This window comes from Danio rerio, chromosome 25 (assembly GCF_052040795.2).
Source record: "Danio rerio strain M-AB ecotype USA chromosome 25, GRCz13ab, whole genome shotgun sequence".
Classification (NCBI taxonomy): domain Eukaryota; kingdom Metazoa; phylum Chordata; class Actinopteri; order Cypriniformes; family Danionidae; genus Danio; species Danio rerio.
The window spans coordinates 38,637,501-38,664,951 of NC_141045.1; the positions used below are offsets into that span (position 1 = coordinate 38,637,501).

At 37.6% G+C, this 27,451-nt stretch overlaps 6 protein-coding genes across 6 annotated transcripts in view; 3 read left to right on the plus strand and 3 right to left on the minus strand.

Moving 5' to 3' along the window:
- Positions 1-2,761, plus strand: part of hsd17b2 (hydroxysteroid (17-beta) dehydrogenase 2) — a 49,772-nt gene extending 47,011 nt beyond the window's left edge. The window contains exon 5 of the transcript XR_015525701.1: positions 2,462-2,761. The gene's annotated coding sequence lies outside the window, so the exon portion shown is untranslated. The remainder of the gene's footprint in view (positions 1-2,461) is intronic.
- Positions 1-27,451, plus strand: part of gpia (glucose-6-phosphate isomerase a) — a 204,083-nt gene that overhangs the window by 75,423 nt on the left and 101,209 nt on the right. The window lies entirely within an intron of this gene.
- Positions 1-27,451, minus strand: part of mphosph6 (M-phase phosphoprotein 6) — a 365,183-nt gene that overhangs the window by 34,638 nt on the left and 303,094 nt on the right. The gene's annotated exons all lie outside the window — the stretch shown is intronic.
- rpgrip1l (RPGRIP1 like) overlaps positions 1-27,451 on the plus strand; it is a 135,700-nt gene that overhangs the window by 28,846 nt on the left and 79,403 nt on the right. The gene's annotated exons all lie outside the window — the stretch shown is intronic.
- snx20 (sorting nexin 20) overlaps positions 1-27,451 on the minus strand; it is a 677,202-nt gene that overhangs the window by 28,342 nt on the left and 621,409 nt on the right. The gene's annotated exons all lie outside the window — the stretch shown is intronic.
- sall1b (spalt-like transcription factor 1b) lies at positions 4,109-13,899 on the minus strand. Its single transcript, XM_087312609.1, has 3 exons — positions 13,544-13,899; positions 6,730-9,926; positions 4,109-5,091 (listed from the first exon to the last, which is right to left on the minus strand). The coding sequence occupies exons 1-3, from the start codon at positions 13,584-13,586 to the stop codon at positions 4,711-4,713; spliced, it is 3,621 nt and encodes a 1,206-aa protein (XP_087168735.1). The 5' UTR covers positions 13,587-13,899; the 3' UTR covers positions 4,109-4,710.

A 27,451-nucleotide genomic window follows, 5' to 3' on the forward strand; every position in this document is an offset into this window, starting at 1 on the left:
TTTTTAAAATTTGTATTTAATATTTTTCTATGACATAAATTTGGCTGTACTGGTTTTTGGACCATTATCGTAAGTTATGTTCTTAAATAAGCTCCAGATTTGGCTTCAATACAGACTAATCTAATGTATATGCACAAATATTGTATAGCTTCCTATTAAAAATATGAGTTTAAAAGAGAGATTTGTGTCTGGTGTACTTACAGTCAAAGTCAGAATTATTAACCCCCTTTAATTTTTTTTATTTTTGAATTATTTCCAAAATGATGTTGAAAAGATTCAGGAAATTTTCACAGGATGTCTGATAATGTTTTTTCTTCTGGAGAAAGTCTTGTTTGGTTTATTTTGGCCAGAATAAAAGCAGTTTTTAATTGTTTTCAACCAATTTTAAGGTCAGTATCATTAGCCCTTTTAAGCTATATTTATTAAACAGAAATTGTATATGGTGAGCACTGTACTTATTACTTGTACTTATTATTATTATTTATTTATTTTCAATGGTAATGTTTAATACTAATGTAGTGAAATAAGACCTTTGCATATTCATGACAGGGTTTTATTGATAACCTTATCAGGTTTTAAATGAAGCTTCAAATGTAATTAGCTCAAGGCATCATCCGTGCATCTGTTGAGTGTTTGTTCGTCTTCTGCACCTGCAGTTTGTCCCGACGGTGTGAATCAGAGCTCAGTTTCCTTCTGCTTTATTCTGGCCCGCTGCTCATTTTCTAATGCTAATAATGCTGCAGACGGGCCGGTGTTGTGTTTCCGGCAGCTGGTCACTGCGCTGGCTGAATTTAAACCGTTCGCACACCAGGAATTATAAAGTTTTCCACTTTAACAAAGATTAATTGTGTTGAATTATTGATGCCATTAATAATATGCAGTGTTATTTTACATCATTGAGTTTCTGTATCAGGCGGCACGGTGGCGCAGTGGGTAGCACAATCGCCTCACAGCGAGAAGGTCTCTGGTTCGAGAATCGGCTGGGTCAGGTGGCATTTCTGTGTGGAGTTTGCATGTTCTCCCCATGTTGGAGTGGGTTTTCTTAAAAGCCAACATTACAAACTGAATATCCGAGCTTCGTTCTTCCGTGCCCACGCTGCAATTAACCCTTTCACTACAAGCTCAGAACATTGCGGACATTGAAACCGCACTTAATGACTCGGATGGCCACTTGACAGCGATCTAGAAAAGAAAACAGCTTCCTTAAACTCAAAGTGATTTAGAGAACCGCTCGCAGAGGCAAAATCTGAGGATCATTGGAATAACAGAGGGATTAGAGCAGGGGTCACCAAACTTGTTCCTGGAGGGCCGGTGTCCTGCAGATTTTAGCTCCAACCCTTATCAAACACACCTGAACAAGCTAATCAAGCTCTTACTAGGTATACTTGAAACATCCAGGCCGGTGTGTTGAGGCAAGTTGGAGCTAAACCTTGCAGGGCGACGGCCCTCCAGGACCGAGATTGGTGACCCCTGGATTAGAGGGTCTAAGTCCGGATATGTTCCATGATATCACTCTTTATCAAACTTTTTGGAGACATCGCCTTTGAGAGACTTCTACAAATTGACCGCACTCATCACGTCAGTCAAAAAACACATCCGAACAGATCCTAAGCATATGCTCGTCTGTCTCCAACATTATCAAACCAAAAACAAATAATGTAATCCACCTCAAGTGGTTGTAAACCTTCACGATGGTTTATTAATGTTTTTCTAAACACAAAAGAAGATGTTTTGAAGAATGTTGGACACCTGCAGACATTAACCTTCATAGTAAAACAACATGCTATGGTTAAACTAAGTCAATGGTGAAACATTTTTCGAAATATCTTCTTTTGTGTTCAACAGCATAAAGAGACTCATAAATGTTTTTGGAAAATGAGGTGTGCGTATATGATGGCAGAATTTTTTTTTTATGTGAACTGTCCCTTTAAGGAGGCTTGCAACTCTTCTGATTGGCTGACATCATTGCTAACAGAATCATCACCCCCAGCGTGTGTTTTATCTGCATTATCCGTACACAGCGGTCATGCATCAAGTATTTTACTGATCTCTCCATTACACTGTGCCTTGTTTACAAAACAATCTCCAGTCGAATATGCTGCAAATACATATAATCCCCTGACGTGATCTGCAACGGCATTAAAAACAAACCATCCACTTGTTCCTGATACCGTGACCTTCCTAATGTCCGTACTGAGATGCAGATGAACCGTTTAGATCAGATGTGTTAAAGGAACTCTCCATTTTTTTGACCACCCTCTTCCCTAAACCCCAGTGTTTTCAAAAGCACTAATTGACCCAGCAGAAAAGCCGTATAGACCTTTTTCATGGCTGCTGCATGGAGGGCGCAATAGCGACCAGCGTCTTCCGGTAGAATGCTAAAAACTTCCGTTCACAGCGTGTACAACTGGTAAATTGCGCTCCGAAAATGGGTTTCAATAACGTTTTTAATGAATAACAGAGTGTTTTTGTGACACACAACTTAGAAATGTGTCTGTTAAAGCCGTTATAATCTGTCACGTGTGGTTCAAGCGCGTCAGAAATACGAGAAAAACGTTCTCCAAGTTCACGTGTCTGCCGTCAGAAATACAGTGTGTGTGTGCGTTCCCGGCCTGTCAGCTGTTAGCTCAGCGGCTCTTTTTAGAGACAGAGAGAGAGAGAGAGAGAGAGAGCAAATCAGAGTACTGGCATGAAACTTAACAGGTATGAAAGTCGTGCAATTTACAAAAATGAGCAATAAAAGTCTGTTATTGATCCTCTGCTGCTGATTTGCTGTTCATTCTAATCGCGAGCCGTTTGTGTTTTATTTCGTGTGTTGTTTTCACCACGGTTTGTGTTTTTCTGTCATTTCGAAATGACACTAGCCTTTATTTTCACTGTCACAGTTATTAAATCAGTGTGTCAGTGGCGCAGTACAGGCTACGTGTGTGTGTCAAACATTTTGGTGAACTACATTAGTTTGGGCTGGTTATATATTTGAAATAAAGAGAAAATGTTAACTTTAGTGATGACGAGGCTTCATCTAAACTGCAGAAGATGCCGTCTGACAACGAGGGGAAAACACCTCACAGCAGCTGTTTTCCATCCTATTAGATCGCATTTCTGTAAATGATCAGTCCAGGAGATGCTGCTGATGGACAACAGTATTAGTTCAAAGAGGATAAAAGCAGATAAAATAGATGAAAACTATCGTTTCAAAGCTGTCCAAATGTGACCGTTTACACGCATCAGCTGCCGACCGGAAGTTCTTCGCATTCTCCTTGCGCATACACGCAAAGCATCATGGGTAATTATGCGTTCCAAGAAAAAGGTCTATATATAGAGGTAAGCGGTCAGTTGATAAGCACAAAAAGGAACGACGTCATTGCGCCCTGTAGCGTTCGTTTTTAGTACGAAATGCAGCCATACGTTCTTCTGGGTACATAATTCGCGATCTCCAGAAATGTATATAGGGCTACGTTTTCAGAATGAAACGATGTTGGCTTTTATTGACCAACTATGCCATCTTTACTATTGAGAAACACGGAAAAGGGTCCTTAACAAAATCTAGTACCCATTTCAGAAAATAAAACACCATTGTTGTGGAAATGTATAGCCTAAAAAAATGCTCCCTCAATGGTCAGCCTACCTCTGATTAGCTATATAAAATGCAGCCATTTAGTAGCACGTATGACCACATAAAGTGACCTAATGGCTTCCTAATAGAGCATTTATTATCATCTATGAAACCGCATAGCTGGAGTCCAGACAACAAACGCTAAACCACCGTTGCTGACCATCTGTCTGTGTGGTTTACAGACATGAGGTAGAGCTGATGAGTCTTACCTGCTCCATGAATGGCCTCCATTATTCAGTTCCCTTGTAGAAGTATCATCTTCCGCTGGCGAAGAGCATTGCGTATTAACACAATGTGTTATTATTGGTAAGTTTATTGAAATGTAAATGCGGAGGACAAGGTGACCTAGATTTTTATCAGTGGAGAAAGGGCATGAATTCTGCATGTGGACGTGAGGAAAGAAGTATATCTTTGTTGAAGGGAAATCACTGAACATTGGTGTCTGAAGGTGTACGCAATTGGATGGTAAAACTTAAAGTAGTGCAATGAGACTTGTCAAAAAAAGCACACTCCTTTTAATCAAGTGGAAAGTTATCTGGGCTTTGCTTGAGACAGTTAAAATGGAAAAATGGCTTTGAGAATGTACACAGTTGCCATAACATACAATACATGATGCCACAACATGAAGTAACGTCATACATAATATTCCTCCAATGTAACAATATCAACGTCTGTAAGGTAAAAAATTGAATAAATAGTTTTAGTAGTGTTTAATTTCCACATCAACAATGTCAATACTGACTATAAAAGAACACAACTCAAGCGTAAATTAAATTAATGCGAAACACTGACGGATCAGTCATTTTGATGGAGGAATATGAATTCATTTCTCCGTCAAATATTACAAAATGTACCTCATATCACAACCAAACATGTTGCTGAAATTATTAAACAAGCAAAACTGCAAAACAATCCATCATAGCTGCATATTAGCAATACTTGCTCAGCAAAACAACTAATTCATTCATACAATCAACATTACTTCAATTTTAAATATCTGACCTGAAAATGTTTGACTAATCTAACTACACAACCTTCACTTGTACAAAATTCCCAAAAGAAATTGCACCACTTTTTTTTCGAAAAGACAAAATTCAATCCATCAATGTTGTTTTATGATCTTCAACCAGTTGCCGGAAGTGAAATGCTGCACCGTTTTCGCTCAATCGCTCAAGCCAAGGTAAAGCTCTGTTGAGTTGCAGTTTTTCCAGGTTTTCAAGATGCCCAGCAGAAATCGATAGGTGAGGGATGGCACCATTTTGAATCACAGGTATTTCATTTGTCCTCAAACCACTACCGTTATGGTGTTGGCTCCAGAGACCTACCGAGTCCCCGTTACGTACTTTAGCTACAACATCTTTTGGGTGGCCATCTTGAAATCGCTCAGAGTTGGATGTAATATATGGACCATCAACAGAAAGCTTGCGACCTCGTCTGGCTGGAGAACTGCTCCACATGTGAGTCCCCATGTGAACCTGGATGGACATTTAAGAAAAGAACTGGTCATAAGGTATTAGGGATGATGCAACTCATTCAGCACACAAACTGGGAATCAGTGATGGATCTAGAGTTGTCAAAACAATCGATACTGACATTTTAAAGACATTAATTTCCCACTAACATTTGAGCAAGGTTGAGAACTTTCCTAAAGAGTTAGTTCAATTAAAAATTCCTAACCCCTGAGACCTTTGTTCATCTTCAGAGTTAAGACATTTTTTGATGCAATCTGAGAGCTCTTTCATCTTCCTTACGTCTATTCACACTGCGCTTCAGCGTCAACGCTTGACTGAAGGCGTGTCTGAAGTTGGGGCTGAAGCGATCGTCATAGAAGCGTCAGCCAATGAAATTCAGTCAGTAATAGGCCACTGTCTAACTGGTGTATTTGCATACAGCGATCTGATTGGCTGACGCTTCAGTCAGCGCTTGAAAATTTGAGCTAGTCCCAACTTCTGCAGGGAGCAACGCCTCTGAAGCGGCGCCGACGGATCCACAATGCAGTTCGGCAACGCCTGACGTCACCCATTCAAAGTGAATCGGAAGCGTTGACGCTGACGCCCCGTGTGAATGGGGCGTAAGACAGCAATAGTCCTGACTTGTTCAAAGTCCAGAAAAGTGCCAAAAACATTAGCAAAACAGTTTATTTGTCTTCATTGGTTCAGTCAAATTTTATGAATCTAAAAAATGCTTTTGTGCACACATAAAAACAAAAATAATGGTGGTGTTCAACAGTTTCTTCTCTCAGTGTCAGCATAGGGCATGCAATCAAGACATATACACCTAGGATGTCCGTGCGCATGACTTTCTGTTTAAAATAAAGCACAGATGCATCTAAGGCAATACATCAGCATCGTGACTAAGAGCGACATGGATAAAGAACACGTCCGCCCTATAATGTCACTGAGGAGAAGTAACTGTTGAATAAAGATGTTTGACGATATCTCAAATTGACAATATTCCGACTGAACCACTGAAGTCACTTGGACTTATTCAATCATTCATTCTCTTTTCGGCTTAGTCCCTTTATTAATCCGGGGTCGCCACAGCAGAATCAACCGCCAACTATGCGGATGCCCTTCCAGCTGCAACCCATCTCTGGGGGACATCCATACACACTCATACACTACAGACACTTTAGACTGGGGGAAACCGAAGCACCCAGAGGAAACCCATGCGAATGCAGGAAGAACATGCAAACTCCACACAGAAACGCCAACTGACCTAGCCGAGGCTCGAACCAGCGACCTTCTTGCCTACATCATATGGACTGCTTTGACAATATGTACCTTTCTGGACTTTGAACAAGTCAGAACTATTGCTTTGATTGTGATTAACTCTGAAGATCATTGCTTAACCCTACTTCCCATTTAACAAAGTGTTTGAAAGCCATGTCTCTCAGCTGATCCGTCTGAGAGCTGATATATGAGATGTACTGATAGATCAATTGATGGACTGAACATCACTTTCAAATGCTCCAGTATCCGTCATATCTATTAGGCACATGAACACAATGGCCAATCAGTGGTGTTTAATCAGTGGTGTATCGATTGGTACCGAAATCTATGCTTTTGACAACCCTAGATGGAACCCGCTTTCACAACCTTTGACTGGTGTACCTTCAAATTTCCTTTAGTGGTAAATGCACGTCCACATATGTTGCAGGCGAAGGGTTTCTCACCGGTGTGGGTTCTCTCGTGAATTTGCAGTGCACTTGAAGAGGAGAAAGTTTTCCCGCATGTCTGGCAGAAGTGCTGTTTAGCTGTTCGCCGAAGCGTTGGTGTAGGGAGTACTGGCATTGTGGAAGCCGATGAGCTGAATATACATGAGGGTGAATCTTTCAGATCTTTTTTAATGAACCCATTGTGCTCAATTCTTTTTGGAGGAATGTTTGTTTCCACCGAAGGTAGGAGGTGGTTTGGAGGAAGAACCAGGATCTTATTTGCTGGCTCAAACAACTGTGAAGGTAATTCTCGCATCTGGTGAGTAAGCATATGTTGTTTGAGGTTACCTTTGGTTGAGAAACCTCTGTTACACGCAGTGCAGATGAATGGCCGTTCTTTGGTGTGACTTCGATAGTGGATATCCAAAGCACTCTGGCAGGCGAACATCTTGTTGCAGATATCACAAACATTGCTCTTTAGGGATCCCTGATTAATGTAGGGAAAGACCATGGTCAAGGTATCTTTCTGTACTTCTCCAGATGCTCCATCAAGTAGCCTAGACACTGTGAGATTAGAGTTGTTTGATTCAGCAGATTTGGGGTCAATTGTTGTGTATCCTTTAGGGGAGGACGGGCTCCAGGAGGCTGTTGATTCAGATGGAATCCTTCTCCTAAGACTCTCATGTTCAATGTTTTGAGAAGCCAATCCTTGGGTTAAGCAGTCTCCTTCAACTGATCCATCCTGAATGACCAATTTACTAGTGTTCTCCAATTTCTCCACATTCGCAACCTTGATCTGACTCTCTGATCTGGCAAACACTGATGAAGCCGGCGAAGAGCATTCACTTTCTGTTAAAGAGTCTGGGTTTTTCAAATCAGATGCACCTTGCATAGTGTCTGTGTCCTCATTGGGGAAGGTATCCATGCTTTCTACCAAGTCCTGGTCCATGAGTTCTTCACTGCTATCATGCATTGGGACATTGGGAATGTGACCGCCCATGTGCATGTGAATGTGCTGCTGCAGAACCATTGCATTTGTAAACTTTTCTTGACATATGGGACAAGAATTCTGAATCCTTAGAGGTGGCATGGAACGATGAATGCTGTAGTGCGTCTTAAGATTGCCCTTGGTTGTGAAAGCCCGTCCACATACTCTACATTTGAACGGCCGTTCACCAGTGTGGGTGCGGAAATGCATTTTAAGCGCACTTTGACAGCTTAGAACTCTGTGGCAGATTCCACACTCATTGGGGTCTGTGTACTTCTTGTCAATGTTCTCCACCAATTGCTCCAGCTTTGAGGTCTCAGATGCTCCAAGGGGATTTGGAAGACTTCCCAAAAGAAATTTGGCTTCAAGCTGCTCTGACTTGAGCTTAGTAATTAAGCCTGTATTGACCGAGGTATTGACAGCAATGTCTTCTCTTGAACCTTCCCTCGAGGATCTCAGTAGGGTAGAGACACTCAAGCGCTGATTGACCTCTTGAAATTTCTCATTTGAAATTATAGGAGGGCTACAAACAAATTCCTCTTGGTGGCCATTAATTCTCTTAGTTAGCTCACTGACAACAGGACTATGAGGTTTGGTTATCGATACCCCTTCCTCCTCTTTTTTGATAATGACTGGAAGACCTGGCAAAGATGATGACAGCATGAAGCCAATGGAGTTGCCTACTAGAGGTTTACTATCTAACCAACTTAAAGGAGGTTTCTCCTGAGGCACAGACATGCCATATGGAATTCCTGTGCTTGTCAGGACATTATCTAAATGCTCTGGAACCGGATAAGGATTCATTAGTACGTTCGGATACTTCTCCTTATGCCGCTGGAAATGGACTTTGAGATTTCCCCGAGTGGAAAATCGATTTCCACATATGTTGCATTTATAGGGTCGCTCTCCAGTGTGAGACCGCAGGTGTATTTGCAAAGCGCTGTCACTTCCGAACACTTTGGCACAGAACCTGCATTTGTGCTTGAATATACAATCTTCAGACGGCCTCTTGTGTTCGCATAAACTCACATTGACCGGTTTGGCTTTCCGGTGTTGGGCAAGAGCAGTCAGAGCATTCAAGTCCTCTACGATTGCCCCAATACTAGGCAAGGAGTTTGCAGATATATTAAAGCTGTTTGGTTTATGAGGCAGCTCCAGTTTGTTTACTATCCCATCTGAAGCAGGAGAGGGTGAAGGTGTTTTTAAATTAGCTCCGCCATCAACTTTATTGCTTACTTTGCTATCATGCAAAGACTGATTACCGCTCTGATCAATGTCAAGCTTCATTGGAAAAGTGTTGTCTCTGATTTTAGAAGTTACCTTTGAGTCTTCCTTTTCACCCCTCAAGCCGTCTTGGTTCTGAGGAACAACATGCGTAGACTGTTTAGCATTAGCAGCTAAGTTTTCTGCTAGCCCAGCAGCTGCTGTGAGCTGTTCAGAAAGCTCCGAGCTGAGTTTTATCAGTGATCTGGATTGAGACAAACCATTGGAGTTTGTGGTCAAAGGTGTTTTAGAGTTTTGAGTTGCCAATAGCATTATTTGGGCGCGTATTTCTTCAATTAGTTTTAGCTGTTGCATCTGCTGTTGTTGCAATGCTAACAGCTGCTCGATTAAACCCAAATCAACCTTTTTGGCATTGCTAGCATTTATGCAACTTGTCTTTAAAGGTGTTTCCTGCGAGAACTGAGCAACAGCAACTTTGGTGTTTTCAAGGTTCTCGATGAAGACATTGCTATTGAAGGCTGATAGTTTACACAACTCAAGTAAAGCAATGTCTTGAGGTAGCGAAGCTGAGTATGCAGAGCTCAAGCCGTCATTACTGCATTCATGGGACTTTTTGTCAATGCCATGAATTTCCAGTACATCTAAGGGCTCTTCAACTTCCAATAATGTTCCCTCATTAGAGGAGTCGCCGAGATCCTCGGTACTGTCGTTATTTGTTACTCCATCCGAATGCTCCTCTGTGTTGAAGAATGGTGAGTTCACTGTGAGAGCAGAAGGTGGAGAATCCAGGCTTTCGTTTTCACTTACTATCAGAACTAACTGGTCTTTTGAACAGTCTTTCTGATGTTGATAGAGCTCTGTTATACTGGAAAATTCAGCACAGCATTGTTCACAGATATGGACATCGCAGGTTGGACTGGGCTCGATCTCCATCGTATGATCTGAATTTAAAGAGAAATAAACATGTAAAATTGTGTGTTAGATAAATAAAAAGCATGATTGTAAATTTAAAGCTCTGCAGAACACTGATTTCAACAAATGTAATAATGTCAGAAAATTGCTCACACGTCACAAGTATTTACAAATAATGATTTAGCTTTATTTATGCACATTGACTTTGTTATCATTAAGCACACTCTATTTCAGGGACATTTTTTTCCAGACTATATTCAAATTCAGTAAATGGACGGTGTAGAACAGGGCTCACCGATCTCGTTCCTTGAAGGTTCGGTGCTCTGCAGGGTTTAGCTCCAACTTGCTTCAACACACCTGCCTGGGTGTTTCAAATATACCTATAAGAACTTGATTATCTTGTTCAGGTGTGTTTGATTAGGGTTGGAGCTAAAATCTGCTGGACACCGGACCTCCAGGAACAAGTTTGGTGTTCCCTGCTATAGAGGTTGTTTCAAGTGTACATTTAATAATATGCAACTTAAGTATGCATGTACGAATGGATTTATATTGTAATGATATAAGTTGTCTAGAATAAAAAATATATATATATTTACAATGACATTATGCAACAGTGAACAATATAATATGTTATAACATGGGGAAAGTTGTAACAGCTGTAATAAAACAATTGTATCAAAAATTGTAGGGCTGCAACAACGAATCGATAAAAATCGATGACTAAAAGTGTTGGCAACGAATTACATAATTGATACATTGTATCACGTGACACGGAGACGTTTGATTATAAAAAAAGCTTAAGTTCAGCACGGAGCTGAGTGAACACGGTCTCTCTCATGCACTGATACAGAGTTTGGCACCTCAGAGATGGGGATGAGCAGGAAGGGAGTTCAAGAGCAGGGTAAAACTCTACAGAATCCAAATTTTGTTGCGTTTTGAAGTGAGGACCGTAAAGTCCCTGGTGCTGATGTTTTACTCGTTATCCAGCTTGACAACCATGACAAGTTAGCATTAGCTCGTTTACCTTTAGAGCGGCAACTGAGAAAATCAAACTGAGCTTTGGCGCGGTGTCTGACGCTGAGGCATAGAGAGCTCACGCTGAGCAGAGCTCTCAGTAAGGGACCGTCAGAAAAGTGCTTAATATTTTATTTTTTTGTTTTTTTGTTTCTCAACCCTGCTGAGAAAGACGTGTCATATTATTACAATTATGCAGCGTTTTAACTGCATAATGCTTCTTTTATATTTTAGACATGTAAATACAGACACAAACGAATAAAACAAAACATTTAGAGTTTGTAAAACACACAAGGAAGTCTAACAATCCATTCAAATATAATTAACGATGTGTTTTATTCATATCAGATACACATTACACATAGTGAAAGTAACTATAATGTTGAATCTACTCTTCTCCAAGTTCACCAGCCACTTGCATGCATGTATTCGAGGAGTAACTGGTGAATTTACGTGCTGAATCCTGCGTGTTCTGCTTTTATGAATAAGGCACAAGTAAACATGGCAACGACCATCTCAGGTTATAGATCACGATCACTCACACGTTTAATGTGAACTGGTAAATCTTCTGTTCGACGATATATCTCATTAAGATTAATTTTCTTACCCAAGTCGCAAATAATTTAACTTGTATTAAGCAAACAATCACTTAATTTTAAGGTGGTTTTTTTTTCAGAAAAAAAGACATAATTTCTTTTGCGAATTCATGTGTCTAGTATGTATCCTGAGGTAAAAATGTATAGATATTTGGATTAAAAACAGGACAAAACTACTTAGTTTTTTTAATTTTATTATTATGACAGCTCAGGGATGAGCTTCTTTGAATAAACGGTTGGAAATTAATGCTTTTTTATCCAATTCATCAATTAATTGAAAAAACTATCGACAGATTAATAAATTATTAAAATATACGTTAGTTGCAGCCCTAAAAAATTATAACAAAATGTGTGTATTTTTTTAGTGCAAAAACGTCCAGCAAACACTTGACATCAAAGTTAATATCAGAAAAAGGGATGAAAAAGTTTATAAAAATGGACTTGTTTTGGTTACTTTCTGGGAATATATTATATTTTTATAATAGGCTGAACAGCAGGATTGTGTGTATAATATGGCAGATCTAAATATTAGCTAGTATGTTTTTAATAACTTAAATACGGAAAAGAAAATATGTAAAGAGAGCTGTCAGCACTGGTTTAGGTTTTACATTTTAAACACATTAAAGCTGTAACAATTATAATGAAATAACATCATTTTATTTAGTGCTCTAACTTAGGCATTAGGGATTAAGTTCTGACAATGACATTCTCTGCCATCAGTCCATGAGGTGAGGAATTTATAAATGAAATCTTAAAAAGTAGATACTGTAGATGGGGTTGCTTTACATGAAAATGTAAGAATCCTGACAATACAATACATAAAAATACTAGAGTAATTTATAGTAAATACTATAGTGTTTTGGAAGCAAGTACTTGAATTAATCTGTTGTGGTTATGCTATAGGCTCTATGGTAACACAACAACTAAAGTAATATAAACAAATGACTCCATACTACAACTATAGCTATTATACCACAATATACCACAGTTTACTGCATTAAAAACTCAAGTGCACTACAGTATTTATGGTCACACTTTACAATAAGGTTTCATTAGTTAATATATTTACTTATATAAACTAATTATGAACAATAATGTACAGCATTTATTAGTCAACATTTACTAATGCATTAACAAGCAGAAAAAGTTACCATGAACTGACAATAAACAATTGTATTTTACTAACATGAACAATTACTGTAATAAATGTACTGTTTATTGTTTGTTTATGTTACCAAATGCATTAACTAACATCTAATGCAACCTTATTTTAAAGTGTTACCGTGTTTATTACATTTTCAGTTCACTATAGTTAATAATAAAGTTAAAATTGTTTGCTTTAGCTTTGTATAAATAATACAAAATACTATAGTATTTAAAATAAATTACTATCGTATGTTTAATGTGAGCTGAACAAGAAATGACATTTAGTAAAGTAAATGTATAGTGAATTATATTATACTACAATATACCACAGTTTACTGCATTTAAAACTAAAGTATGCTACAGTATTTATGGTCACACTTTACAATAAGGTTTCATTAGTTAATATATTTACCAATATAAACTAATTATGAACAATATTTCACAGCATTTATTAGTCAACATTTACTAATGCATTATTAACATGCTGATAAAGTTAACATGAACTAACAGTCAACAACTGTATTTTAACATAAACATTTTAACATGAACAAACACTGTAATAAATATACTGTTCATTGTTTGTTCATGTTACTTAAAGCATTAAGTAACCCTATTGTAAAACGTTACAGTATTTATTAGTTTTTCAGTTCACTTTAGTTATTAATATAGTTAAAATAGCATATGTAGCATTGTGCATATCCTACAAAATACTATAGTTCGGTTTGAAAACACTGTAGTATTTAAAATATATGTCTATAGTATGTTTAATGTGGGTTAAACAAACAAAAAAAGACATTTACTTTGGTAAAGTGTTGTTTTTAACACCTAAATTGGCGCGTTTTGATCAAACTCCATCATCTCGCAAGTTCAGAAAGTCCTACCAAACTTACCGAGGAGAACATACTGAGGCTTAGCCTGTTTCCTGCGGGACATGCTGGGATAAAGCCGGGTTATCTCCCTGAAGAATCCACAAGTGTCCTCCGTTCATCAGTATGAATTAATATAAAGCCAAAAGCATCCGAATCTTCCGCTGAACGGTTTACACATTCGTCATAACGGACAAGTAATAAGTTATCGGGGATGAAGTTGCGCTGACCACACAGGGATGTGCTCGCTGAAGGCGGAAAATAAGTCAGTTATTAACGAAAAAGCCGTTCAGACATCACCGCACTGTCACAATATCCAAATTAAACGCATTCCCACAACTCAAAACATGACATGCCCAAGACCGCAAACCCATGAGGAGAATGTTTGACAGTGTTGAGAGCGTTCGGCCCCGCCCCTCGCACTTCCCATTGGCCAGCGCGTCCCACGGTCACGCCTGTCGGCAATCCTATTGGCCAGCGGGTTTGAGTTCGGCGTGCTCATGAAAACATGCATGAGAGGATGAATCAGTGGCTGGTAATGTAAAAGATTAATGTTTCACCGCCAGCAACACAAAACCACAGTATGTAACTTGGTAACACTTATAATATAGGCTAGGTTTCATCAGCTAATAAATTATTTGCAAACATTATAATCTTAAACCTTTATCAAGAACTATATACGGTGTATATACGTCATTCATTGATTACTGATACTTTATATTACTACTTATATTACTACTTATTACGACTTATACTTCATACATACATATATAAGTAGTATAATATCAGTAATAATCAGTCAATAAAGTGACCATATATAGTTACTCTTCATATAAAAAGACTTGAGTTATATTCGAGTTGTAAAAGTAAATTAAAAATTGAAAATAAAAGTAATAAAAGTTAATAAATTGTATTTATGTATAATGTTAATGAACTGTTAATAAATTAATCAGTGGTCGCCACGGCGGAATGATCGCCAACTTATCCAGCATATGTTTTACACAGCGGATGCCCTTCCAGCTGCAACCCAGCACTGGGAAACATCATTCTCATTCACACACCTACATTATGGACAATTTTAGCTTACCCAGTTCCCCTATAGCGCATGTCTTTGGACTTGTGGGGGAAACCAGAGCACGTGTAGTTACATTTTTTTGAGAGGTGCACGTCAGCCCACAGCGTAGGGCTATGGCAAGCCACCTTTTTCCGGTGGAGCACCATGGCCTCGGACTTGGAGGTGGTGATTCTCATCCCAGCTGCGTCACACTCGGCAGCAAACCGCCCCAGTGCATGCTGAAAATGCTAAAAAATACATGATCAGTGTTAAATATGACTGAAGTGAACCACAGCTACAAGTCCTGTTTTATTTTCTTTCTTAAGCCTGATTTATACTTCTGCGTCAGGTGACCGGTGTAACCCACGGCGCATGCAACGCGCGTGGCTGTGCATTTATACTGTCTCTGTTGGTCTGCATTAACACTTCCGAAACACTAGTTGGCAGTGAGGTGTAAATGTTCCTCTGTGTCGAGTTTCTTCGCTGTTGTTTTGCTTTTCCTGAACACTTCCGGGATGTAGAAGTGGCTCAAACTCGCTCATTTTGAGGCAGGAACCGGCGGACGTTCAACAACTTTAACTATGAGGTAAACACAAAACAAAACTTTCCATCCGGAGCTCCTTCACGGGACTCCACACTTGTAAACAATCGCTCACGCCATTCGCGCGGCTCTCGGTCCCGCCCAGACTCGTCAGCGCTACCAAGCCGACCAATCACAGAGCTTACGCTACGCGTCGTTGCAACGTGTAGTTACAATTTTTGAGAGGTGCACGTCAGTGACGGCGATGGCCACGGCGAAGGGCTATGCGTCAGCGCCGTAGCATACGCCAGCGTTTGACGCAGAAGCATAAATCAGCCTTTAGGCCCCGTTTACACTAATGCGTTTTCGTTTTAAAAAGCATAAATTTTGCTACGGTTCCGTCCACACTACGCCAGAGTTTTCGAGCAGCGAAAATGGACTGTTTTGAAAACGCTGGAGGGGCTGTTTTCATTCTGAAACGCTGCTGCTCCATCTCAGTGTGAATGGGGGAAAACGGAGACATCTGAAAACGGAGGCGGGGCTGCTGAGATTCGCTATCTGATTGGGGCTTTTGCGAATCCTTTCCTTATTCGTTAAGACCCTATCACATGACTATAACACATGGCTTTAACGCTACCGGAAGACAGCAGACCAGCCTTCACTGTAAACAACAACATGGACAGAAATGAGAGCGTTGTTTGCACTATTGTCCGTTTTAGGCACCATTGTGCAGTTAAACTCTATCTTTTTTTATGACAGCAGCTATATATATTTGCAAGAGGCAAGCTATTGTTCGATCTCTAGCTAGTCACTCGCGTCTGTCCACAAAAAGAACTCTCTTGCTTTCTTTGCCATCGCATTTAATGTTCAACCGGCGTTTGTTGACTAACAATAACCAAATGCCGAGCGAGACACATGCTTCCTGTTTATACTAGAACGCGCGAATGGTCACGTGATATACGTTTTTGGTGGCGTAGTGTGGACGGAGATATGTTCAGAAACGCTAGTGTGGACACGGATCGTTTTTGATCTAAAACGCCGTTTTAAAACGATAACGCACTAGTGTAAACGGGGCCTGAGTTCTGGACAGGTCAAGAGAATGAATCTGAACACAGTGCAGACTCACTGTTAGAAGTAGACATTTGATTTAATATACAATAATAAATAAATAAAACGGAAGCATAATTCATTATTCAATGCTCATCCAGTCTGCGTTACACACCAAAGATATTTTTAGCATGTTTTGACGCACGTTCATTATTTTCCCCCCACTTTTGATTAACTCATTCACCTCTAAAACCACACACACACACACACACACACACAGAGTCCTTAAAGTTCAGCGAGTGTTTACTCTGCGTCCTCCACACACAATGCAAGTCATTATAATCAAATGCATTAATAGACAGTGAGACGCCGGCCTCGCTGAGCCTAATGATATATTTTGTGCGGCCCTCCGTTTCTAAAAAAGCAAAACAAACGCATGATTTTATGACACGCCACTGTGATGTAAACAAGTTATTTTTACCGGGCTCTTCTTCAGCTTGAACAGTGATGTGTTGACCTGCTCCGCTTACCTTACACATCAGGAATTTTCCTCCGCTCTTTGATGCTGCATGAACATGACTATTACTGTCCACCTGATCTTTTGATTCACGGCTCTTCTGTGCACCACACAAATACATAAATACATATGTCATGTTGCTTTGGTGTGTGTGTGTGAACAGGAGCACACCAGGTGCTCTCTATGGGCTCTTATGAGTCATGTTTTACAGTCATTAGATATGAAGGGCTGTGTGCGAGCGCTATTATCCGTGGCCTACGGTCCTTAGCAACAGACTTAATGTGGACAAATGACACCTTCACTTCCTAAAAACACAAACACAGCATGCCAACACTGTCTGACACCCATATTTTCACATTAGAACTGTGTAATTATAAGCCTGGACTTCCCTGTTTGGGAATATTGCGCTCTTTAAGGAATATGCTTGTTGTAACCCAAAGGTGCTTCTTCTACATGATCATTACGGCTTACACTACTGGACTGTTGTCTGTTGTTATATTGTCTGTTGTAGATATATATTCTGGGTATTGTGTGATTCAGTTTTTCGTTTATTTACAGTCGTGAACTGCATTATGGGATGTTGATCTGTGCTCTGTCAGTATTTGATGTTGAAAATTTAACTTCACAGTTTAAAAGGGTTGAAAATTAATTAATTCATTACTTTATGCATTCATTCATTAATTAATTTGCTCATTCATTCATTTGTTTATTTGTTAATTCATTTTATAAATTAATTTTATTCGTTTATTCATTCATTTATTCAATCATTTGTCCATTTATTTTTTCATGCATTCATTTGTTCATTTATTCGTTTTTTCATTCATTTGTTCATTTATTCGTTCATTTGCTTGTTCATTCATTTTTTAATTAATTAATTATTTATTTATTTATTCATCAATTTGTTCATTCATCCATTCAGTCATTTGTTCATTCATTTGTTCAATCACTAATTCATTTATTCATTTGTTCATTCGTTTCTCATCAGTTTATACAATTTTTCATTCATTTATTCATTCATTCATTCATTCATTCATTTCGATTAATGATTGATTTTTTTGTTTAGTCATTCATTTGCTCATTCATTAATTCATTTGGATTATTAATTCATTCATTTTCTCAATCATGTATTCATTAATTCATTTATTAATTTGTTCATTCATTTTTACATTTATTAATTCATTCATTTGTTCATTCATTACTTTGTCTAATAATTAATTTATTCATTTAAATTTTCATTCATTGATTATATTATTACTTCATTTGTTCATTCATTCATTTTTTCATTTATATTTTCATTCCTTCATTTTTTTATTTATTAATGATCATGAATTAATTTGTTCATTCGTTCGTTTAATCATTCGTTTATTCATTCATTCATTTGTTCATTCATTCACTTGTTCATTCATTTATTTGTTCATGTATTAATTCATTTTGATTATTCATTCATTTGTTCATTCATTAATTCATTTGGATTATTCATTCTTTCATTCATTCATTCATTTGTTCAGTCATTTATTTGTTTATTCGTTCATTCATCCATTTGTTCATTCATTATTTCATTAATTCTTTTAGTTGTTCATCCATTCATTTGTCCATTAATTTACTTATTTTTTTCATTCATTAATTTTTATTATTTTATTCATTAATTTGTTTATTCATTTGTCCATTCATTAATTTACTCGTTTATTTTTTCATTTATTAATTCTATAATTTTTTTGTTAATTCGTTCATTCATTCATTCATTCATTCATTCTTTCTGGCTGTGACCCCAAAAAACATTTGTTAAAGGTTGGAATACAGTCTCATTTGGTTATGCCAGTCAACTTAATTTATTTACATTTTGATAATATAAATTCCAGTGTGTATTTGGTGAGTAAATTTGATTACACACCAAATTTGATTGTTTCCTTCAAAAAATGATTTCATCCCAATCTTAACTGAATCAGAATGATTGATTCATTCATTCATCGATAATATGCTCTACTAGATCCACTACTTCTTTCCTTCTTCACACTTTTCTGTGTGGATTGATGCCTGCCAGAGTTATTTTGTCTGTGTCTTTGTTAAAAGCTTTCTTCTCTCTTCCTCAACGTCCTGTGCAGATTGAGCTGCTCAGATGATCCACAAAGCAGCAGATGAAAGATAAATCATATGTTCATTTTCAGTGTTAAAAGACGAGACAAATTCATTCATTCTCTTCTCTTCTTTGCAGCACACTCAACTCTGGCAAAGAATACAAGAATTATTTCTTAAATGCACTTAAAGGTCTATTTCTGTATCATTTGTTTAGTATCAGTTTCTTCAAAATCAAATTGTGACTATAATTATGACATTATTTTATGTCTCGTGAAGTCGGAGAACTCAAATAGCTGTTTATTAATTTTAGCAATATTATAACTGACAGTATAGTGGACACTTTCAATTATGATTTAGCAAAAGTTAATAAAGAGATAGAGATATGACAAGAATACATATACAAAATATATTATGATACAAGTCTAACTTTAAATTTTTCATGAATTTATTCAGTTTTTTCATTCATTCATTTTTCATTAATTAATTATTAATTCAATAATTTGTTGTTCAATTATTTGTACATTCTTATTTTTTGTTCATTCATTCATTTGTTTGTTCATTCATAATTTTTTTCATTCATTACTTTATTCTTTCATTCCTTCATTTGTACATTAATTTGTTCAATCATATTTTTTTCATTTATTAATTCATTTATTTGTTCATTCATTCATTTTTTCATTGATTAATTCATTCCTTCATTAATTTTTTCAGTCATTAATAAATTTTTACATTAATTTGTTCAATCATTTGTTCATTCATAATTTTTTTCATGCATTAATTTAATCATTTGTTCATTCTTTTTTTGTCATTAACTGATTCATTTGTTCATTCAATTCCATTTCTTATTTTTTCATTTATTTATTCATTCTTTCAATCAATTAATTTATTTGTTCATTCATTCATCTTCATTTATTCATTTGTAATTCATTGCTTCATTCATTCATTTGTTCATTCATTCCTTTATTCAATCATTAGATCATTTATATTTTTTCATTCAATCATTAATTCGTTCAATCCTTTGTTTATTTATTGGTTCATCCATTCATTTGTTCAATTATTTGTTCATTCATTATTTTTTCATTCATTAATTAGTTCATTCATTTATTTGTCTATTCATTCATTCATTCATTCATTTTCATTCATTATTTTCTTCATTCATTTGCTTATTCATTTCTTCACTTATTCATTCATTTGTTCATTCATTCACTTATCTATTAATTTGTTCGTTCTTTCATTTTTTCATTCATTTTTTTTTCATTCAATAATCAGTTCATTTATTCGTCTATTCATTCGTTCGTTTTTTCATTCAATGTTTTCTTTGTTCGTTCACTTATTCATTTATTTGCTTATTTATTCATTTTGTTCATTCATTCATTCTTTCATTCCTTTGTTCAATTATTTGCTTATTCAATATTTTTTTAATTTATTCATTTGTTCATTCATTTCTTTTTTCATCAGTTCTTTTATTCAATCATTTGTTCATTCATTCACTTATTAATTTTTTCATTCATTCATTCATTTAATTATATATTAATTCATCATTTTTTCATTCATTCATTCGTTCATTCATTCACTTGTCCAGTTGTTTATTCACTTGCTTTTTCATTAATGTTTTCATTCATTAATCCATTCGTTTGTTCATTCATTCATTGACTGTGGATGTTGAAAATACAGTTTAACAGTGACTTTTATTTAGATTTTAGTAGTCTGAAACAATATTGTATGAAAAGAATTAAGCAACCGAAAAAGTACTGACCGTTTATTACCCTTTATATGTAGGCCTACTGTAATTTTCAACACCAGTACAGACTTCAAAATATTACTACAGTACACCAGTTTACTATAGTAAAAACTAAGTTATACTCAGTATTTATTGGTTCATCAGTTCTCTGTGGTTAATAAGTCTATACAGTGCTATTTAACAAAGTGTTGTAAATATACAGTAGCATATAAGAAACACAAAAAGATTTACCATATAGTACGTGGCTTAAAATGGCATTTTTACGGTTATAGGCTACTGTAGGTCTAGTTGTGGGTGTAAACTGACCTTACTGTCAACGAGTGTTTCATTTGTGTGTTTTTATAGCTTAAGAATTGGCTGAACTGAAAACACCTGAGCTTTGTAAAACCCAATAACATTTGCCTCAGTTTTTTATGGCCCTCATTCGTTCACCTGTTCTAAGTTTGATCAAGGGCAAATCTCCAGTGGAAACGTGTTTATGGACGGCCTCGGGGATGGAGGAAACTCGCGAGCTTTGCAATGTTCATTTTTGTTTTTACGAGAGCAAAATGTGCGCGCTCCTCGTCCGCCATTTGCATAAACGCGGCGCATATTTATGACGCGTCTGTCAGCCGGAGCCGCGGCGCGCTAAATCCAGACCCTAAAACTGCCAGAGGCTCCGATTGACAAGTGTGTGAGTGACAGTGTGGATATTTCTCCAGCAATATCAGCGACAGAGGATTGCTTAAAAACAGCCCCGCGCTTTTACTGCCTCCATGTTTCCACTCGACACACTCGCGCCGGTGTATCTGAATGATGAGAGGCTGTATAAACGAGGGGAAATGTCCTCACACTGGTGTTGGAAAGTTACTGGATTACGTTTATTAAAGGGGTAGTTCACTCAAAATTAGCATACTGTAATCAATTAGGCATACTCGCCCTTGTTTCCAATCCTGTTTGAGTTTCTTTTGTTAAACACAAAAGAAGATATTTTGAAAAATGTTGAAATCCTGTAACCATTGACCTTCATGGTAATTGTTTTTCCTACTATGAAAGTCAATGGTTACAGGTTTTCAGATTCTTCAAAATGTCATGTGCTCAACTGAAAAAATAAACTTATTAAGATTAAGGGCGAGTAAATCATGAGTAAATTTTCATTTTGGGATGGACTGTCCTTTTAAAGTCACCATGAAATCAAAATTTAGTCTTCAATTTTGTATGTATGTAGTAGTTCTTGTTATAAACGATATATCAGTGGACTTCATTATTTTGTAAAAATCTATTTGCCCTTATAAAGCTTAATCAAATGCTGTAACCTTCCCATAGAAATGACTTTCTTCACTTCCTGATCACGTAGAAATCTTTAAGGTGGGGCTATCATTCCTTTAAGGCGGAGCTACCTGTCATTTGGGGCGGGGCTGATAAATTAAGGCAAAATTATTAGTCCTTTAAGGTGGAGCTATCAGTCAGTGGGGGCGGGGCTTGTAATTTAAGGCAAAATTATTAGTCCTTTAAGGTGGAGCTATCAGTCATTTGGGGCGGGGCTTGTCATTTAGGGCAGAATTATTAGTCCTTTAAGGTGGAGCTACCAGTCAGTTGGGGCGGGGCTTGTCATTTAGGGCAGAATTATTAGTCCTTAAGGGTGGAACTACCAGTCAGTTGGGGCGGGGCTTGTCATTTAGGGCAGAATTATTAGTCCTTTAAGGTGGAGCTACCTGTCAGTTGGGGCGGGGCTTGTCATTTAGGGCAGAATTATTAGTCCTTTAAGATGAAGCTACCAGTCCATTGGGGCGGGGCTTGTCATTTAGGGCAGAACTATCAGTCCTTTAAGGCGGAGCTACCAGTCCATTTTGGCAGGTCTTGTCATTTGAGGCGAAACTATTAGTCCTTTCATGGTGGAGCTACCAGTCCTTGACTCCTTGGGGGCGGAGCTTGTCATTTAGGGCAGAACTATCTGTCCTTTAAGGCAGACCTACTAGTCCTTTGGGGCGGGGCTTGTAATTTAAGGCGGAACTATTAGTCATTTAGGGCAGAGCTACCAATCATTTGAGGTGGGTTTTGTGATTTAGGGCAGAACTATTAGTCCTTTTATGGTGGAGCTCCCAGTCCTTTGGAATGGGGCTTGTAATTTAAGGTGGAACTATTAGTTCTTTAATGTGGAGCTAACAGTCCTTTGGGGCGGAGCTTGTCATTTAAGACAGAATTATCAGTCCTTTAAGGCGGAGCCACCAGTCATTTGGGGCGGGGCTTGTCATTTAGGGTGGAATTATTAGTCCTTAAAGGCGGAGCTACCAGTGATTTGGGCAGGGCTTGTCATTTAAGGCAGAACTATCATTCTTTTAAGGCGGAGCTACCAGTCCTTTGGGGCAGAACTATTAGTCCTTTAAGGAGGATCTACCAGCCCTTTGGGGCAGGGGTTGTCATTTAAGAAAGAGCTATCAGTTCTTAAAGGCGGAGCCACTAGTCCTTTGGGGCAGGGCTCATTTAAGGCAGACCTATTAATCCTTTAAAGTGGAGCTATTAATCATTCAGGGCGGAGCTTTCAGTGCTTTTGGCCAGGGTTATCATTCCTTTATGGGGGGGGTCTATCAGTAAATGGAGGGTGGGACTATCAGTCATTTTGGGTGGGGCTATCAGGGCGTGTCTCGCTTTTGCTCGAAATTTGTTTATTCAACCTTCCTTCATTTTATTAGTAACACCCATCTTCAAACAAACTAACTGGCTCCCAAAGAACATAATGGTGCACCTCCAGCATTTTTCTCTTATTTCATCATTTCAAGTGAATGTAAACCACAACAGCGGAAAAAGAAGAATCTTAACTTTATGTTTCATGCTGACTTTAAGTGTAAACATATAGCGAGTTTAGTAAGGGGATCATACTCTACTTACTTTAATAGGCCTGTTGCATATGTTAGTTTCACCAGAGAAATGGGATGATTCACGCTTAAATGAAAAGATATTCTATAGTCACTCTGTCACTTTCCTTATCATTGTGCTTTTCAACTATACTATTGTAAACTACTTGAATTACTCTGTTGTGGTAATTACAATGGCCAAGATAACATGACGGATGTAATATAAACATGTGAGCCATAGTGTTGTTTTCTACAATTATAGGGTACATTATACTACAATACATCTGTTGTAAAAACTAAAGCATACTACAATATTTATTACAGTTCATCATTAACAGTGTTGTAAACTCTACTGTAACGCACCTCACCATAGTATGGTTCATAAACACTTTAATATTCCATATATATTACTTTATGTTGCCAATAAGGCTGATACCTCATGTGCATGCTGTTTTTCCCTCTAAAATGATGTCATTTCCTGGATGATCTCATTTTTAGAACTGCTTTTGTTTAAAAGGCGAGCACAAGATTATGGTTGTTTACGTCATCCCCAAATATGTGATTTCACCTCCTTCACTGATGTGCTGTTGTGTGTTGTATTAATAGCCTACAACAGATCTTAATTAAATTATTAAATGAATTTTTTAATTATTTATGTATTTAAAACGATAGTAAACCTGTTGCCTTAAAATTAAACGAACAGTGTGGATATTACAAGTAAATGATGACAGAATTTTCAGTTTTGCGTGAACCGTCCCTTTAAATTTGTGCGTTTCTTTTTTTCTGATGAATGCAAAAGAAGATGTTTAGTAAAATGTTTGAAACCTGTAACCATTGACTTGCATAGTATTTGTTTTTCCTACAATAGAAGTCAATGGTTACAGGTTTTCAAACATTTTCAAAATATCTTCTCTTGTGTTCAACAGAAACTCATAAAGGCATGAAACCGCTTGCGTAAATGGCGAGTAATCTTTCATTTTTAGGTGAACTATCCCTTTAAGTTAAGTTACAAAGAGTGTACTCGCGTTTTTTTACAGTAATGATTTGCTTTCTATTGTGTATTTGAATCCACTGAGTGTTAATGACTGTTTTTGGAGGCTCATATGCACATAATAACCCTGTCAGGATGGTGTAGATGGAGCGCTGAGCTTTCTAAGAGCAGCGTGAGCTCATATTTCAGACGCTGAGGTCAGACTGTGACTCACGGCCGTCTCTCATTCACACACACACGCACACACTCAAACACACACACACACACACACACACTTCCCATCAACTCTGAATCATGACGATGATGATGATGGAGGTCAAATTCACTCAGGTGTCCATCACACACACACACACACACACACACACACACACACACACACACACACACAAACAAACAATAGCTCCATGTTTAATCATATGTATCAGGAAACTCCATAAATTCTGCCCGGGTGAGTAAGAACTGAGTTTGATCACAGCGTAACTCCATGTACAGTAAGCAGGACAGTGAATGTTTCCATATAAGCATAAAGGTTATTGTGCATATAATGTCTGAGTTCATAATATTCATCTCGCTTCTACACTTGCGCTGAGTTAATGCTGTTTTAGCCTCAGTTTATGGCCACAAGATATTTGTTTATTTAATGTTGGATCATCAGCAGTCGATATAGTGTAACTTTCATTCATTCATTTTCTTGTCGGCTTAGTCCCTTTATTAATCTGTGGTCGCCACAATGGAATGAACCACCAACTTATCCAGTTCCAGCCGCAACCCATCTCTGGGAAACATCAACACACACATTCACACACACAATCATACAGTACAGACAATTTAGCCCACACAATTCACCTGTACCGCATGTCTTTGGACTGTGGGGGAAACCGGAGCACCCGGAGGAAACCCACACGAACGCAGGGAGAACATGCAAACTCCACACAGTAACGCCAGCTGAGCCAAGGCTCAAACCAGCGACCTTTTTGCTGTGAGGTGACAGCACTACATACTGCGCCACTGCTTCGCCGAGTGTAACTTTTATTTTATTTTTTATTCTAAGATGAGGACAACATCTGATTTCTTGTATTTGCAAAGTTATAGATGCAAAGTTATAGTTTTCATTATTTTATTATTGCTAGAGCCAAAAAACACACTTTGTTATCTGCAAGTAAATGTGATCAGTGCAACGACCAATCAAAAGCAGGCTTTGTGCTGTCACTTGAATATTCATGAGCTTTGTTTAGGCCTACTTTTCAACGGAAAACGATTAAAAACATGGCGATCGGTATAGAGCGAGAGTAAACTGGAGACGTGAATGCCTTAATTAATCACTTAATCGATTAATTTCAAGATATTTCAAAAGTCAGAACAAAGTCAAAGTAAAAACACTGGTTTTAAAATCGTCATTCACGTGCTGCGATTTGTTGCTAACCGTATGAATATGCAAATAAGAAGATAAACAGAAGGGAACACATTTCCAGAACCGATTTCAAATGTACGTTCTTATTTGCATATTCATAAGGTTAATAACAAATCGCAGCACGAGAGTGGATGACGTGCTGACTTTGGGAATATCTCGAATTAACTGATTTACTAATTAATTAAGTCATTCATGTCTCTAGTTCACTCGTTTATCGTTCTTCGTGTTTTAACCGTTTTCCCCTGAAAGGTATACGAAGCTCATGAATATGTAAGTATTACAGCACAAAGCCAGTTTTTGATTGGTCGATCACTCATCACCTTCATTCGCTGATAACAAAGGTTTATTTTATAGTTTATTTTAAGTATAATAAACTAAAAGTTACGAGTTACCCTCATCTTTAAAAACTACACTATAATAATCGCTAAATTAAACGACGGAGCAGGATTACAGTGTGCTGAAAGCTGTGGTCGGCAGATTTGTGTTAGTCTGAAGCCGTTTTCCTCTCTGAGGGAGATTTCGCTGTGAGATCCTCGTGTGTGTTTATAATGAGTAATTCTGAATCACTCATGTCGTCTGTCTGCCCATTGTGTGATCTGATATTAATATAATCAGCTCTAGACATCATCATAACTCTGTGATATTCGAGTCCACAGACAGGACAGACTGTTTGATGCGTCACGTGCTTTGAAGTTTGTCGATGACGCAACGCGTTTGGCGCAAATCCACATTTCTGCCAGATTTGGGTAAAAATACAAGAGCAAGTCATTGGTTTCTCTCAGGTGTTATTTTTATAAGGAGATGAGTTGGTTTCTTTCTTGATCTTCTATATCTTATTTAAGAGGTATATTGTCATACATTTAGTATATATATATATATATATATATATATATATATATATATATATATATATATATATATATATATATATATATATATATATATATATATATATATGCAGCTTTCTATAGATAATAACAGGAGTTACTCTAAACTGAAGCTTGCTTATGCTAGAAACATCTGGAAAACTCCTGTAGGCCTGTGTGTGAATGCGTTTGAGTCGATTTCAATGTATAACGTTAGTGCGTCCTCTGCTGGTAAGAGTGTGTATGACACATGTGATCAACTTGAATGGTCAATATCATTGTGTTAGATCAGGGGTGTCCAAACTCGGTCCTTGAGGGCCGGTGTCCTGCATATTTTAGTTCTAACCCCAGTTAAACACACCTGAACAAGCTAGTCAAGCTGTTTTAGGTATACTTAAAACTTCCAGGCAGGCGTGTGTTGGAGGAAGTTGGAGCTAAACTGTGCTGGACACCGGCCGCAGCTCTGCATAGTTTAGCTCCAACTCACACCTGCTTAATAGTCTGCACTAGACTTGAACACCTTGATTTGTTGGATCAGCTGTGTTTGATTAGGGTTGGAGCAAGGCTGTGCTGAGCTGCGGCCCTCCAGGAATCAAGTTGGAGACCTCTGTATTAGATGAAGGCAAGTTTACAGTAATTTAAACGCATGTTTCATATTTAACAGGCTTTTTAAATTGATTAATCAGCCTATTAAAGACCTTTAACTACTTTAAAATACTATTAATACTGATAAAAAAACAAACAAAACTTGCAATAAATTCTTCAATTGTATTACTTTGGATCTGGTATGATTAGAAAAGAGTAGAACTGGGTAACTTTTTAATGCAGTGTTAACCCTTATGTGCTGTTGGGTCGTTTTCATCCTCTCTGGGGTG

What these genes read in the sequence shown, in the direction of transcription:
- sall1b (XM_087312609.1), bottom strand. Translation starts at nt 13,586, where the DNA reads ATGTCCCGCAGGAAACAGGCTAAGCCTCAGTATGTTCTCCTCG. An exon ending in GCCTCAGTATGTTCTCCTCG is followed by an intron (nt 9,927 to 13,543) that starts GTAAGTTTGGTA and finishes CTTTAAATTCAG; the next exon opens with ATCATACGATGGAGATCGAG. An exon ending in CCACTAAAGGAAATTTGAAG is followed by an intron (nt 5,092 to 6,729) that starts GTACACCAGTCA and finishes ATGTCCATCCAG; the next exon opens with GTTCACATGGGGACTCACAT.